The sequence below is a fragment of the Pithys albifrons genome, chromosome 21, assembly GCF_047495875.1.
Source record: "Pithys albifrons albifrons isolate INPA30051 chromosome 21, PitAlb_v1, whole genome shotgun sequence".
Taxonomy (NCBI): Eukaryota; Metazoa; Chordata; class Aves; order Passeriformes; family Thamnophilidae; genus Pithys; species Pithys albifrons.
This window is the reverse complement of record NC_092478.1, coordinates 1,231,383-1,245,708: the sequence shown is the minus strand read 5'-3', so window position 1 is coordinate 1,245,708 and position 14,326 is coordinate 1,231,383. Positions and strand designations below refer to the sequence as shown.

Below are 14,326 nucleotides of genomic sequence, written 5' to 3'. Positions count from 1 at the left end.
TTGTTGTATTCCTGTTCCCTCCGTACGTGAACAGAATCTGTCTCAGTTCAAAGCTGCACTTCTGGCAGCATTAGGATGCTTTTTGTTAACTGGATTTTTCTTTATTATAAAAAAAAAGATAAATTTTCCTTGGAGTTTGTGACAATTAAATACAAGTTCTTAAATCTCAGTGTAAGTGAAAATAGTGAAAATCCAGCCTAGAATACATTAAATTCAGTCCCAGAGACAGTAATGCTTTTCCATTAGTGACCACTGCTGTTGTGGTCTATCTCCACAGACTGGCACATGCACTTTTATTCCTTCAGGATGTGTACCCCTATCTCCTTTAAGCTGCTGCTGTTGTGCTGTGTCAGCACAGCTGATCCACTTTGTAATTCTGCTGTTTGTGTGTTGCAGGAGGTCCCTGAGCTGCCCAGTGCAGCTCATCTCACAAGATCCCACTCAGAAAATGCCATTTCTGTGAAGGAAATCATCACAGAGATCGAGTCAATCAACCAGGGAGCAGGACCTGGCCAACAGAAAGAGGACTCAGCCAACCTCAGCCAGACACCAAAGAGGAACACGGTGCATGACCTGCCAGTGGAGGGGATTTGGGCATTAGAAAGGGTGGAACAGAGCGAAGGGGCACACCAGGAAAAGGAGAAGGACCCTCTGCCAGCCGAGCAAGAAGCTGCCCCCTCCCTGCAGGTGTCTTGTGCTAAATCAGACCTGGAGGAAGGCGGCTCTGTGGGGGAGCAGCAGGAGCCTCGTGGCTCCATCAGCCCCGAGCCCAAGTGGTGTCCTGGTTCTGTCCGGAGAGCCACTCTGGAGCTGGAGGAGCGCCTGAGGCAGGAGCAGCAGCAGCACCAGCACACACCCCCAGTGTGCCCCTTGCCCACCCGCAAGAACTCCAGGAACGACTGCCCTGCCGCTGAGCTGCTGCCGCGGGGCAAGAGCGAGGAGCCAACCCTGGAGCTGCCCCTGGAGGGGCACAGCCCACAGGGACAGGGCACTGAGGAGCCACTGCTGGCCCCTGGGGCAGAGCTGCCTGCAGGCACACACCTGCCTGCCCCTCTGGGCCCCCCTGTGCAGGAGTCCCTGTCTGCAGAGCACAGCCCAGGGCGGGAGGCAGCACAGCAGCACAGGACAGTGGTCGCGTTTGACGGGACGGGGGAGCCATCACTGCCCTCCCTCCTCCCAAAGAGAATCGAAATCATCGAGTACACTCCCACGGTCAGGTCTGCAGAGCAGTGCCCCAGCACAAGCTGCCAGCAGGGCAGGCTGGCCACAGCCATCCCAGCTTTAGATGAAAACTTGAACCCTTCAGTGTGCTTGGAGGAGGCTCCAGCCTGTCTCGGAGCTCTGGTGGATCTCCTGCCACCGGGGCACGTGGTGTGCAAGCAGACCACCTTCACCACGAGCAGCCCCAGTGAGGAAGGTGGTAGGTTATCTACTCACCTTGGTGCTGCCTCTTCTTCTGCCCAGGTGACCTCTACACCTTCAGCCAGCCTCGAGTGCTCTCCTTATCCCTACACAATTCACCTGGAAGGTGTCACTGAGCAGAGCACAGGTACAGACGATGAGCCGGTCATGCCATGTGGTGCCGAGGGAGTCACAGCTCTGCTGCTCAGGGACAGACCCAGACCTCTCTGCGGGGGCAGTGCTGGCCTCTCGAGGCCGCTGAGCAGCGAGGACCTCACCAGGCAGCGTGCTGGGAACACGGACCTCCTGGGCAGCTCATTGCCGTGCTGCAGCCTCCAGCACAGCCCCCGCAGCCGCAGCAGCCCCGGGCTGGTCAAGCAGCGAGCCAGGGAGATCGAGGCTCGGCTCCGGCACGCAGGGCTCACCACACCCTCCCTCATGAAACGCTCGGCATCCTTGGCCAAACTGGACTGCCTGGACCTGTGCGAGGACGACTTATACGAGAGGGACTCGGCCTGTTCCAACGCCAACCCGGTGCTCCTCACCTGCACTGCCCTCGGGCGAGGCGCTTGCGGAACAGGGCTGGAGAGGAGCTTGGAAGGCACCTGTGGAAAGCATTGCCTTTCCTCCCCAGAGCCCACGAAGCATTTTGTGGAGCAGCTCAGAACAGCCGAGTGCATTGCCCAGAGCAGGCCGGTGGAGAGGCCGCTGGCTCAGTACGCCAGAGAGTGCAGCTCCAGCCAGCAGAGCCTGTGCCCCGGCACGGCCCCAACGTGGACTCGCTCCCAGGAGGGTCCTGCGCTGCTCCAGGGGCAGGTCCTGGACTCCTTGTCTGCAGCTCAAGGTCTGGCTGTCACACCTCGGCAGCAGCACGGCAGAACTCACCCTCTGAGGAGGCTCAAAAAGACCAATGAAAAAAAGCGGACAACCAATCCCGTCTACAACACGATGTGATCCTGGGCCCTTGGCTGTGATTTCTCACTCAGAACCCATGGTGTTGCTTTCACACAAGGGGCAGGTGTAATATAAGGAACATGCACTTTATTGGTTAATTTTATATATATTGTCCTTTTACTGTTCCTGGCGCATGTAGGTGTGGGTTGGTTCTTCTGTGTGTGACTCTGACTGCAGGACTGTTTGGGTTTTTTTAAGTTTTTTAACTCAGATAACCTCAAATGTTCTTTTGGTTTTGTTTTTAAGTTTGTTTTAAAAGAACACCTTTATCATGGAAAAATTGATGTTGGCTTGCTTGGCAAGGTGGAGTTTTGCTTAGAACCAGATCCTAGTTCCAAACTTGAATTTTCCCCATGCCTTGAAATGGTGCTGGGCAGTTGGTGGGGTGGGAGCCCCTGTAAATGTGAAGGCTGTGCCAAGGTCCCTTTGGCCTTTTTATTTCTGCAAACTGGAACTCCACCATGCTGGCAGATCCCTCTAAGAGCTGCCTCAGGACAAACCCTCTGGGTTGTTGGGCTGGTGCTTCCCCAGAAGGGGCACACAGAGGTAAATCCTCCCAAGGGATGGGCTCCAGTGGCCCTGGGCAGCACCAAGGCCTGCACTCCTCACCTGCTGTGAGAACAGAGCCCTGCTGTGTGGTGAGGTGGGGCAGAGCTTCTGCAGGGGCTGCCAAGCTCTCCTCTACCCCCAAGCCAGAGTGTTCTTTTAAAATAAACACCTCATTAGGGTTTTAACCCTCCCATTACTTGAATACTGCTGTGGGCCTTCCAAGTTCATGGCCATATCATCTGTCCTCTGCTCTCCTGCTGGCTCCTCTCTGCCCAAAAGCTTTCCCTCTCCCCTCTGCTGTGCTCACAGGCATTTCTGGTTGCTCCCAAATCTCAACCTGTTGGCATTGTTACTTGACATACTGCCCTTAATGCAAAGCTTTGTCCTCTCTGCTGTCACTCCCAACTCTCAACCCAGAGGGAAGATCTTTTCTGGAAGTTTTTTGATTTTTGTTTTGTTTTATTTTGTTTTTTTCCTAAATTGTATATATGATATTTATATGAGGGGGTTTTTGTTGTTGTTTCTATGGGTTTTTTTAAAAAAAGGGCAAGACTGCATTCTGTAAACTGGAAAACAAACCCACCTGACTCTAACTCAGTGCTGTTCATTGTGATCTGCACAGACATGGGAGTGGATTTGACATTGTAATTGTTTTCCCTTTCCAAAAGTGAGCCTCGATGCCAGCCTTTGCCAAACATGTCCCTTCTGCTGCAGTCCTGTGTGAACCCCTGTTACCCACTGGGAGGGGCACTGTGTGTCTGCCTGTCTCCCTCCTGCCTCAGCTGGGTTCCAGAAGTGCCAGTGGCACGTGGAAAGCCGTCAGCAGGTTCTAAGCCATTCTGCAGGTTCTTGCTTCCCTGGAGAAACTGTTTGAAGGGTCTGCTCCAAATTTCAGCAAGTTGTTTAGTGGTTTCTGAGCAATTTGGCTAAACCAAAGCTCCTCATTTGCAGCTGTGTGTATCAGCAAGTTGTCCATGTGCAGTAGGAGCAAGGGAAAGGCACTTGGACGTGACAGGGGAGTTTTGGGTCCTGTTTGCAGCCCTGTGGCAGGTCCTGTCTGAGCTGGTGTTTGGCTTGTGCCCAGACCTGCCCTCTGGGGAGGAATGAAGCGCAGAGAAGATGCAGAATGGCTCCAACTGCTGCAGCCCAGCATGGAGAGGACATGGTGTGGGAGGAGCAGCAGCCCAGGCTGTGCCTAGAAAGCAGCACTGATGTTGCAGAGCCTTGTGGTCTCTGATGGGACAGACTCACCTTGAGCTGGAGAGGAGAGCCCAGCACCAGAGCGCTGTGGGGTATTGGGAAGCAGCACGTGCCTGCCCTGGGAAAGGGGTGTCCATGACCCCCAGCTGGCAGCAGAGGGCAAGGTAATCCCACCTTCTTCCCTCCTGTAGCTCCCAGGGATCCTCCTGTGCTGCTTTGCAGCCCAGGCACAGGTCTGTGAGTTCACCTGTCCCCAATAGCCACCAGCACTATCCCTCCCTTTCCAAGGAGCTTGAGCTCTGGGGGGATCTTGCTGCCTGTGCTCGCTGTGGGCTGGAGCACAGCCCTGTCTTGGGTCAAATACCGTGTCATCCCAGGCCATTTCAGTCACTAGAAGTCACCTAAACCCCTGGCCTGGGAAGCCAGTTACTTCTTTGGAACACTGAAAGACATGTGGCTTCTCCTAGCCTGCTCCAGCTGGCTCCAGAGCTGGACAGACACTGTGGAAAGGCCAAGTGGCTCACAACATCTTGTGAAGGACAGATTCAGTCCTTGCCTCCCCCACAAATGTCTCCAGGCTTCCCTGCCCACTGTTCTGGCCCCAAAGACATGCCTGCCTGCCCCTCTGCAGGCAGAAGGGGTGAGTTGCCTCCAAGCCTGCCCTGAGCTGGAGGAAGCAGGTTTGGCTGTCAGCATGTCCTGGGGACAAGGATCTGCTGGGCAGGGGAAAGCCCTGTGTAAAGTTTGTTCCCTTGAGAAGGCAGAAGGTGGAGGAGAAAGAGGATTGGGTTTCTTGGCCCAGCTTCATCTCAGGAGAACGCCCTCAGGGAAGGGTGTTCTGTGCAGACCAGAAATGGCTGCTTCCTTCCAATACTCTGGGTGCTTCAGCTGGAGAGAGCAGCAAAGGGCCAGAGGCCCCTGCAGGGAGGTGCTTTGCTGTCCCTGTGTTCTGGGCTCTGGCCCAGCACAAGGTGTTTCTCTGGGAGGGCTGTGGACAGGGAGAGGGAGTCAGGGGTGATGTCTCTTGCAGAGTGATGAAGGCCTTGGAGGTCTGGAGGCTCTGAGCAGGATGGCAGGACAGGGACAGACTGAAGGGGCCTGGACCTCCTTATCAGTGTCTGGGCAAGGAAGCCACCGAGTCCCTGGCATCAGAGGTCACAGCCTGGGGACAATTGTCCCTTTCTCTGTGCTGGTAGCTCAGGGGAGGGTGGCAACTCCCTCCTGGTTCCTGTGGCCACCCCACAAGAGCTGCTTGTGACCCAATGAGCACTGCAGGGTGCAGCCCCTCCAGGATGCTCAGCAGCTCACAAGCCCTCACAGAGAGGGTTTAGGAGAAACGTGTTTTAAGGGCATTTTTGTACAAAGCAACTGTTGCTTGGTCTCTGGCGCAGCCTCTCGGAGGACGCTGTATTGTTTACATTGATCCTGTACACCCTCCCAGCCACCACCCTGTCCCGGCTGCCCTGTCTGGGCCGTGTGAGCCTCGCACAAACCCATCCCCTGGGCCTGCACTGGGCTGGCACTGCGTTCTGTTGCACTCGGTGGTGCGTGTGTGTGTCTATGTCCGAGTGTGTGTGTGAGTGTGTCTGTGTTTGTGTGCATGTGTGTGTGTGTCCAGTCTGCTTGAGAAGTGGTGACATGTTCAAATCTCTCCCCTTTTGGCCCTTTCCCCGGGCACGGTCCCAGTGGGTGGCAGGAGGTGACGCTGCTTCTGGGTGGCTCGGATGTTGAAGGGAGCAGGGATCAGCTCCGTGTCCCTGTGCCAGCAGCAGCCTGGTGGAAGGGACCCCACACCAGCTCCGGGGCCCTCCTGGGCGGGCTGAGCTGCCTGGAGCCCGCGGGCACCGTCACTGCACCTGCCCGGGGGCTGCAGGGGCCTCGCAGCTCTCCCAGCGCTGGCAGGAGGAGCTGTTCCTGCTGCAGGTCCCTGTCCCTCAGGGTGTGTCCTGCCTTAACCTGGTCCTGGCTCCATGCAAACCCCCCACTGCTCCCAAAGGGAGGGCCCCCAAGCCCTGGCTGGTGTGGGGCACAGGCAGGGTCTGGCCTGGCACACAAGGGCCCGGGCTGGGCCTCCAGCAGTGCTGCCAGAGGTGCTCCCAGCCCAGCTGCAGCCATCTCTGTTGGCACAAGAGAAGGTGCCAGTGCCTTTTATTTTCTCTTTTGGAGATGTGATGTCCGTGTGCTGGTTTGTAGGGATCGCCCAGGGTGGCAGCTGGCAGTGGGGCTGCAGAGCAGGGAGGGGAGGGAGTGCTTCTGTCTGCCCCTCCTGGATCTTCCTTGGTGGCTGGGATTGTCCCCTTTTCCCCTAAAGACTCTATGACCGATGTGCTCAGCTGTTTTTAAATGTGAACTTGTGCACTGATGTGCAGATTCAATGTTATTGTTACCGGATGAATAAAACTTTATTTTGAAGATGACATGAGTGTGTGGCCTCCTGTTTGGGGGGTTGGGGGCAAGGGGTGAGCTCTGCAGCTCTCGGAGCTCAGGCCAGCACTGGGGATCTGAAGAAGGGAGGGGAGGGTGGGTCCATCCTGTGCCAAGGGATGGAGCTGTGCTTCCAAGCAAGATGTACTTCCACCTCCTACTGCAGTTGCAGGGAAGATGCCAGAGGTTGTGTATGTAAAACTTGGGATGCTACGGGCACCCTCCCTGTGCTGCTGCAGGCAGAGGAGCTGTGGGGAGGGTCCTGGGCTTTAAGCTCCAGGGGGGATGTGAGGTTTTAGCTACATGGTGGATACTCAGCCAGACCCACCATGGTCAGCAGAGGAGCTGAGCCAAACCCAAGCACCAAATAAGCAAAAGGGGATCTCTGCACTGGGAAACAGCCTGTCTTGGGTCAGTTGGTGTTACTCCTTTCTGTCCCATTGTGGCAAGAAAGTGTGGTGCAAAAGGGGCTCTGTGGGCTCCCCCTGGCCTCGCTGTGTGCAAGGGGGTACTGAGAGAGCCAAATCCCTCAGGGCTCAGCCTTGCTGTCCAGGAAGCTTCCCACGGGGCTGAGTGGGCACCAGGATATGGGCCCAGGGTGCAGGGCCATCGCTGTGGAGCTGGCAGTGCCTCGAGTGTGCCCCATCCCTCCCTGCTCCTCCCAGCACCAGCTGGGAAAGGCTTCTCGGGGCTTTTTCTCCAGTTGCTGAGGATGTGGCTTGAAGCTGGAGACACAGAACACAGGGCTTGCTCCATCCCCAAAGGCAGAGTGAGCCAGGGCCATGGTGGGGTGGGGTGAGGGGTGTCTCTGCACCCCCCTATCCCTCCCTGCCACCCCCTTGGCCGGGCAAACAAGGATGTCACATTTTCCCTGCCTTTTTGCCAGCTGCCCCCTCCTGCCCGCTCAGCCAATGCTCGTCCAGCTCCACATGGTGCCCTTGTAGGGTCCAGGGCTTTGCTGCCTTTCCAGGAACCACAGTTCCCCTCCCTCTGGTCCCTGAGCCCTACAATCCCTTAATCCCCTTGGGCCGGGGCATCCCTGCGGGAATGGGCTTCACTAAATCCCAGATCTGGCTTCTGGATGTGCCTGTGCCCATCCTGCTGTCCCGGGCCGGCGCTGACTCCGTGGGGTTTGCAGACCCCCCTTCTCCTGGGGCAGGTGGGCACCCTATGGGGTGCAGGGAGCCCCTGTGGGGCTGGGCTGGCCCCGGCGTGGGGAGAACCCATGGCAGGGTCACAGTCCTGGGCAGAGGTGACCCCTGGAGCTGTGACAGCCTGTGGGTGGTGAAGGCAGACCCTCCCCTGGGTGTTCCCCAGAGCTGTAGGTAAACACAGGGGGCTCCTCCCGCCCCCCAGAGCCCCGCAGCGCTGGGCCGAGGGAATCCCACGCCTGCGGGGTGGCTGTGCGGGAGCTGCCCATCACTGCGGGCAGCGAGGGGGGCCGGGCAGGGTGCGGGGCCGGGCAGGGTGCGGGGCAGGCGGGGCCGGGCAGGGCTCCCCCTCCCCTCCCTCCGGTGCCCGCGGGGGGGGCCGGGCCGGCCCCGCGCCCGGCTCGCTCAGCTGTTCCTGCGGCAGCGGCGCCGCGCGGGGCCGAGCCCAGCCCAGCCCAGCCGAGCCCAGCCGGGCTGAGCCGAGCCGAGCCGAGCCGAGTAGAGCCGAGCCGAGCCGGGCGGAGAGGAGCCGAGCGGGGCCGGGCCGGGCGGAGCGGGGCTGAGCGGAGCCGAGCGGAGCAGCCGCGGAGCAGCCCCGAGCGCAGGTGGGACGCGCGTGGGGGCGGCCGGAGGGTCGGGCACGGGGGGCACGGGCAGCGCGGGGACCCCCGGGCCGGGGCCGCGGCGCCCGCCGGCGGAGATGGCTATATTTGGACAGTGACCTCTGGTCGTTCCCGAGCAGCCGCTGCGGATTCAATTGTGGCAACGTAATGGCACGGCCGGGAGCGGGGAGCGGGGCTGTCCTGCCTGTATCCTGCCTGTATCCTGCCTGCACCCCACCTGCACCCCACCCGGACCCGGCCGGAACCCACCCTCATGCTGCCTGCACCCCACCTGCGCCCCACCTCCCTCTGCCAGCACCCCATCCGGCCCCACCGGCACCCTGCCTGCACCCCACCCAGCTCTCGTGCCTGCAGTCCACCAGCACGCTGCCTGCACCCTGCCTGCACCCCCGTCAGCCCTGCCTGCACCCCACCCGCACCCTGCCTGCACCCCCGTCAGCCCTGCCTGCACCCCACCCGCACCCTGCCTGCACCCCCGTCAGCCCTGCCTGCACCCCCCCAACCCAGCCGGCACCTCACACGTTGCCCGCACCCTGCCCAACTCTCCTGCCCCACATCCACCCCTCACCTGCCCCCACTCGCTGCCTGCCCTCTGCCCTGCCAGCCCAGCCCTGCTGACACCCCAAACTCTGCTCCCACTGCAATGGTTGAGGTGCTGCAAACCCCCCGGCGAGCTCCTGCCCAGGGCTGGAACCCGTGCTGGGACCAGGAGGTGACACCGGCGGTGCCGCTGTCCAGCCCCCCGTGGTATCTGGGTCCGGGCCCCTCAGTGCCCGGCTCCAACCCGCTCAGCCGGGCCGGGGATGATGCTGAAGTGCCATGAGAACTCTGGGAACACCCCGGGACTGGGCAGATGTGGCTTGGCTGGGCACTGCATGTGCCTTATCCAAAAGCTACCAGCCAGGCCATGGAGAAGCAGATCTGCTCCTGTCTCTGCCCACACTGGCCCCGTGGGCTGGGAACAGCAATGCCTGGCCCTCTGGCTGCAGTTTCGTGGCTGGCTGTGGCCCCTGGCATTGCCTGTGCACCCAAAAGAGCCAGGGGAGTCCCCAGGGCAGACAGTGGCTTGTGGGTGCTGTAGAGCCCCACATCCGGGGGTTTCGTGGCCCTAAGTGTCTCAGTGCCTGCCCTGGGCAGGTCCCGGAGCAGCAGAGGCTGGGTGAGAAATGGGTGACTGTGGGCAGTGTGCCTGGCTGTGGCTGAGGGCTGGAGACCCCACTGGGGCCACACTGGGAATGGGGGGCTCCTCCACACCCTGGTGTGCCCAGGGGGTGTATGGCTATGCCAGGGCCAGCCCTTGCTCAGGTGGGGGTGCAGAGAGGGTGGCACACGTGGAGCTGCAGGGCAGGGGCCCAGGGAGGGAGGTGTGAGCCACCAACAGGCAACACTGGAGGCACAGCCTCCCTCCAGGCTGCTGGGTCGAGCCAGGCAACCAGTGCAGGATGGGGTATGAGGGGACAAGCTGTGACCTGGTGTGTGGCACCTGTTTGTATACCCCAAAGTCCCCTCAGCCCTGCTTCTCTATTGCAGCTGCTCATGTGCCAACCCCACTGCCAGCCACGGGGCATAGCACAGCTGTGGGGCACAGCACAGCCACCAGGCATGGCACTGCTGTGGGTATGGCAGAGCTGTGATTTATGGCACAGCCGTGGGTTATGGCACAGCTTAGGGATATGGCACAACTGTGGCGCAGGGCACAGCTGTGGGATATGGCACAACCATGGGATATGGCACAGCTGTGATGCATGGCACACCTGCACATCATGGCACTGCCGTGTCCCTGCCCAGTGCTAAGTGGCTCTGCCCACTGTCTGCCCACCCCCAGCACCTGCAGCCCCCCCCCAGCCCTGCACGAGGGCTGCCCCTGGTCCCCGCCATGGGATCGAGGCACCATCCGCACCCTCCTGCCCTGCCACCTCGGTGTTCCCAGGCTGCCCGCTGTGCCCGGGGTAGAGGGTGCCCAAAGCCCTGCAGACTGTGCCGGGGTGGGGAGGCCTGACCCTGTGCCCCCCATGGTGCCCCCAGCCATGAGCCGCCGCGTGGTGCGCCAGAGCAAGTTCCGGCACGTTTTTGGGCAGCCGGTGAAGGCCGACCAGATGTACGAGGACATTCGTGTCTCCAAGGTGACATGTGACAGCTCCTTCTGCGCCGTCAACCCCAAGTTCGTGGCCATCATCGTGGAGTCTGGTGGTGGGGGGGCCTTCATTGTCCTGCCCCTGGCCAAGGTGAGTGGGGATGGGGCTGGGGGCTTGCCCCCCTCCCCTCGGGATGTGCTGGGACCCCAGAGCCACCCAGATTTGCCCCAACACCCCCCTCACATGGTGGCTCGGGGCAGGAACAACCTGGGTGATCATCAGCACCTGAGAAGTGACAGTACAGGGGCAATTGAGGTGATGTGGGAAATCCCCAGATGCTTTTTCTCCAGCTTTAGTTCCCCACGGGCTCAGCATTCCCAGGGAACAGCACCCAGTGGGGTGGAGTCTGGCCTGCCAACCCTGGCAGAGACACTGGAAGAGGGTCCCCAACCCCTCCCTGTCCTCAAAGGGGACACAAAACAGCCTCTCATGGGGCACATCCTTCCCCTCTGTGTCCCTATGGGGCCTTGTGCCAACTGATGCCTAATCCCCCTGCATGCCTCAGTTTCCTCCTTCAGGGGAGGCACAAACCTCCGGGCACCCCTGGGTTGGGCTCTAGAGGGCACCTGTCAGGATTGCCCCCAGCTCTGGGGACTCCTTCTTACCCCTCAACGTTGCAGACAGGACGGGTGGACAAGAACCACCCGCTGGTGACGGGACACACGGCGCCCGTGCTGGACATCGACTGGTGTCCCCACAACGACAACGTCATTGCCAGCGCCTCAGAGGACACCACAGTGATGGTGAGGGGCTGGGCCCGGGTGGGGGAGCGGCAGGCGCGGGGGGAGCAGGGCACAGCGTCCCCCCCTCGCCGCCTGCGGAGTGTCACTGGCCTATTTTTAGCCCCAGTGCCATCGTTCGCGCTGGCGGCGGCTGCTCGCTCCATGATGCAGCACTTTGTGCTAAATATACTCACCCCGGCGACTCAGCACCCAGGAACAGCTGGGCGGGGCTGGGGGCTGTGCCCCGGCCATGCCCCCCTCCCGGGGCCCACCGGCACCCCCAGCTCTGGGGATGCACCCCAGAATGGAGATGCTTCTGGCATCCCCTTGGCACCCTCCGTGCAGGCTGAGCCAGGATTAACGATGAGGTTAATTGGCTCCAAGGCTCTCATCCGCTTAGCGCTCCCGTGCGGGGTGATCCCAACACCCTCCTCTCCATCCTCCCCAGGTGTGGCAGATTCCTGACTATGTCCCTGTGCGCAACATCACGGAGCCAGTGGTGACGCTGGAGGGGCACTCCAAGCGGGTGAGCATCATCTCCTGGCACCCCACGGCCCGCAACGTCCTGCTGAGCGCAGGTAAGGGGGTCCCGGGTTGCCCTCCCCAGGGTCAGAGGGGATCTGTGGGGTGACAGCGTCTGCCCCTTGGTCCTCTGCAGGCTGTGACAACTTGGTGATCCTCTGGAACGTGGGGACGGGGGAGATGCTGCTGGCGCTGGATGACATGCACACTGACCTCATCTACAACGTGGGCTGGAACCGCAACGGCAGCCTCCTCGTCACCACCTGCAAGGACAAGAAAGTCCGTGTCATTGACCCCCGCAAGCAGCAGGTCATAGCGGTGAGTGCCCCTGCTGTGCCCCCCAGGGGTCCCCCTGGTGCCTGCCTGACCCTACTAACCCCGCCCCGCGCGGCTCTGTTTGATTTAACCCGCTAACGCCAGCGCAGGAGAAAACCAAACCGCACGACGGCACCCGCCCCATCCGCGCCATCTTCGTGGCCGATGGCAAGATCTTCACCACTGGCTTCAGCAGGATGAGCGAGAGGCAGCTGGGCCTCTGGGACCTGGTACGAGACGGTGGCTCCTGCCCAGCCAGCGCCGACCCTGCAGAGCTCGACCCTGTGGGAATGCTGCGGGTGCCAGGGATGCCCTCTGGCAGCGTGTGTGCCCCGGGAGCATCGTGTGCTCCCCTGGACAAGGACTCAGCAGCTGTTTCGGGGGACAGATCCGGACCCCCTCCATTTTCCCCCCTTCCCGTGCCCTGTGCTGACTGTGTCCCCCTCCCCCCAGGAGAGGTTTGCCCCCCACGAAGGGCTGAGGCCCGTGCGGGCCATCTTCACGCGGGAAGGACACATCTTTACCACGGGCTTTACCAGAATGAGCCAGCGGGAGCTGGGCTTGTGGGACCCGGTAACGAGGCCGCATGGAGTGCTGCCCTGGGAACTTGGCCCCCCCCCGATCCCCTGCCAACCCTCCTGCCCCAGGATGGGGTGCCTGCTGCATCCCACCCAAACGATACCAACTTCCCAAGTGTGCTGTGCTGTGCTGGAGTGGGGAGGGGCTGGGAGGGAGGGAGTGTTGGGGACAGGAGTACAGCCAGGCTGGAGGGCACCCAGCCATGCAGGTAAACAGGAGTGGGGCAGAGGGCTGGGGGGGGCATGTCAAGCTGCCTGCCCGGGGGGTTGTGTGCCCCAGGCAGGGGGACAAGCCCTGTCCCCCCGTGTGCCGTGGCTAACACGTGTGACTAACCAGCGTGGGGGTTTGTGGTCACCGCTCACACCCCTCCACCACTCTGGCCGCGTAGAGTAACTTTGAGGAGCCCATTGCCCTGCAAGAGATGGACACGAGCAACGGGGTCCTGCTGCCCTTCTACGACGCTGACTCCAGCATTGTCTACCTCTGTGGGAAGGTAACCCCCCCAGGGGGCAGCTCCAGGCTCGCCATCCCTGGGTGTGCCAGGGCTGGCTGACACCCACCCCATGCCCACAGGGTGACAGCAGCATCCGGTACTTTGAGATCACGGATGAGGCGCCCTACGTGCACTACCTGAACACCTACAGCAGCAAGGAGCCCCAGCGGGGCATGGGCTTCATGCCCAAGCGTGGGCTGGATGTCAGCAAGTGTGAGATCGCCAGGTGAGAGCAAGGGGGCTGGGGGGGAGCCAAAGGGGTCTGGGGTCAGCTGGACCCTGACTGCTCCTGTCCCACTCAGATTCTTCAAGCTTCACGAGCGCAAGTGTGAGCCCATCGTCATGACGGTGCCACGCAAGGTGAGCCCTGGGGGGTCCCAGGGGAGGTGGGAGGTCTCAGGGGGGACACTCCATGTCTCACTGGGGTATCTCTCCCTCCCACAGTCAGACCTCTTCCAGGATGACCTGTACCCCGACACACCAGGCCCTGAGCCGGCCCTGGAGGCAGATGAGTGGCTGTCGGGGAAGGATGCAGAGCCCATACTCATCTCGCTGCGCGACGGGTATGTCCCGGTCAAGAACCGGGAGTTGAAGGTGGTCAAGAAGAACATCCTGGACAGCAAACCTCCCCCAGGCCCTCGCCGCAGCCACTCCACCTGCGACTCTGACTTCTCTGTGAGTGTCCTGGGGACAGGGACATGGCAGCAGGGCTGTGCCCCAGCCTCGCGTGGGGTTGGAGGGGCCAGAGGAGGCTCCTCCATGACCCTGTGTCCTCCCTGCCTGCAGCAGCCAGCCTTGGAGGAGGTGTTGGAGGAGATCCGTGCCCTGAAGGAGATGGTCCAAGCACAGGAGAAGCGCATCTCCGACCTGGAGAACAAACTCTGCCAGTTCACCAATGGCACGGACTAGCACAGTGGCCACGGCCATGGGCAGGGCGAGGACTGCCCCGGCCTCCCGGGGATTAAAGCAGAGTCCCCACATTGGGCAGGAGCCCAGAGCTGTGTTCTTTCCCCAGGAGCTGAGGGGGCAGGGAGGGGTCAGACCCTGCCCCACCCCCCGCCACTGGCATCAGTTGCATCCTGCTCCTGGGGTGCCCTGGCACATGGGCATCCCACTGCAGTACCCAAGGGGATCCCACTTCAGTGCCCACAGGCTGGGGCTGCCAAGCATCCCTCTGTGGGGACCTGCACTCTGGGCACCAGCATCCTCACAGGACAGGGAGCTGCCAGGCTCCCCAGCCAGGATGTGCTTGGGTACG

The 14,326-nt window shown here is 61.1% G+C and overlaps 2 protein-coding genes across 6 annotated transcripts in view; both read left to right on the top strand.

Annotated features, from left to right (window-relative positions):
* The window catches only part of SSH2 (slingshot protein phosphatase 2), a 93,158-nt gene extending 86,637 nt beyond the window's left edge, over window positions 1–6,521 (top strand). For both annotated transcript variants that reach the window (XM_071575276.1, XM_071575277.1), the window contains one exon: window positions 397–6,521. In XM_071575276.1, the coding sequence (XP_071431377.1) occupies window positions 397–2,355 (1,959 nt within the window). In that variant the 3' untranslated portion in view covers window positions 2,356–6,521. The remainder of the gene's footprint in view (window positions 1–396) is intronic.
* Window positions 6,522–8,019: 1,498 nt separating this feature from the next.
* Window positions 8,020–14,075, top strand: CORO6 (coronin 6). Of its 4 annotated transcripts, XM_071575283.1 has the most exons (12): window positions 8,020–8,284; window positions 10,328–10,527; window positions 11,058–11,180; window positions 11,608–11,737; window positions 11,818–11,999; window positions 12,107–12,226; window positions 12,450–12,569; window positions 12,964–13,068; window positions 13,149–13,294; window positions 13,371–13,428; window positions 13,513–13,743; window positions 13,855–14,075. In XM_071575283.1, the coding sequence occupies exons 2-12, from the start codon at window positions 10,330–10,332 to the stop codon at window positions 13,975–13,977; spliced, it is 1,536 nt and encodes a 511-aa protein (XP_071431384.1). In that variant the 5' UTR covers window positions 8,020–8,284; window positions 10,328–10,329; the 3' UTR covers window positions 13,978–14,075. The 4 variants fall into 4 exon arrangements, with proteins under 4 accessions (XP_071431384.1, XP_071431382.1, XP_071431383.1 ...); XM_071575281.1 differs by lacking the exon at window positions 12,107–12,226; XM_071575282.1 differs by lacking the exon at window positions 12,450–12,569 and having other exon boundaries at window positions 13,858–14,075.
* The last annotated feature ends 251 nt before the right edge of the window (window positions 14,076–14,326 follow it).

What these genes read in the sequence shown, in the direction of transcription:
- CORO6 (XM_071575283.1), top strand. Translation starts at nt 10,330, where the DNA reads ATGAGCCGCCGCGTGGTGCGCCAGAGCAAGTTCCGGCACGTTTTTGGG. An exon ending in GCAAGCAGCAGGTCATAGCG is followed by an intron (nt 12,000 to 12,106) that starts GTGAGTGCCCCT and finishes ACGCCAGCGCAG; the next exon opens with GAGAAAACCAAACCGCACGA. An exon ending in TTGTCTACCTCTGTGGGAAG is followed by an intron (nt 13,069 to 13,148) that starts GTAACCCCCCCA and finishes CCATGCCCACAG; the next exon opens with GGTGACAGCAGCATCCGGTA.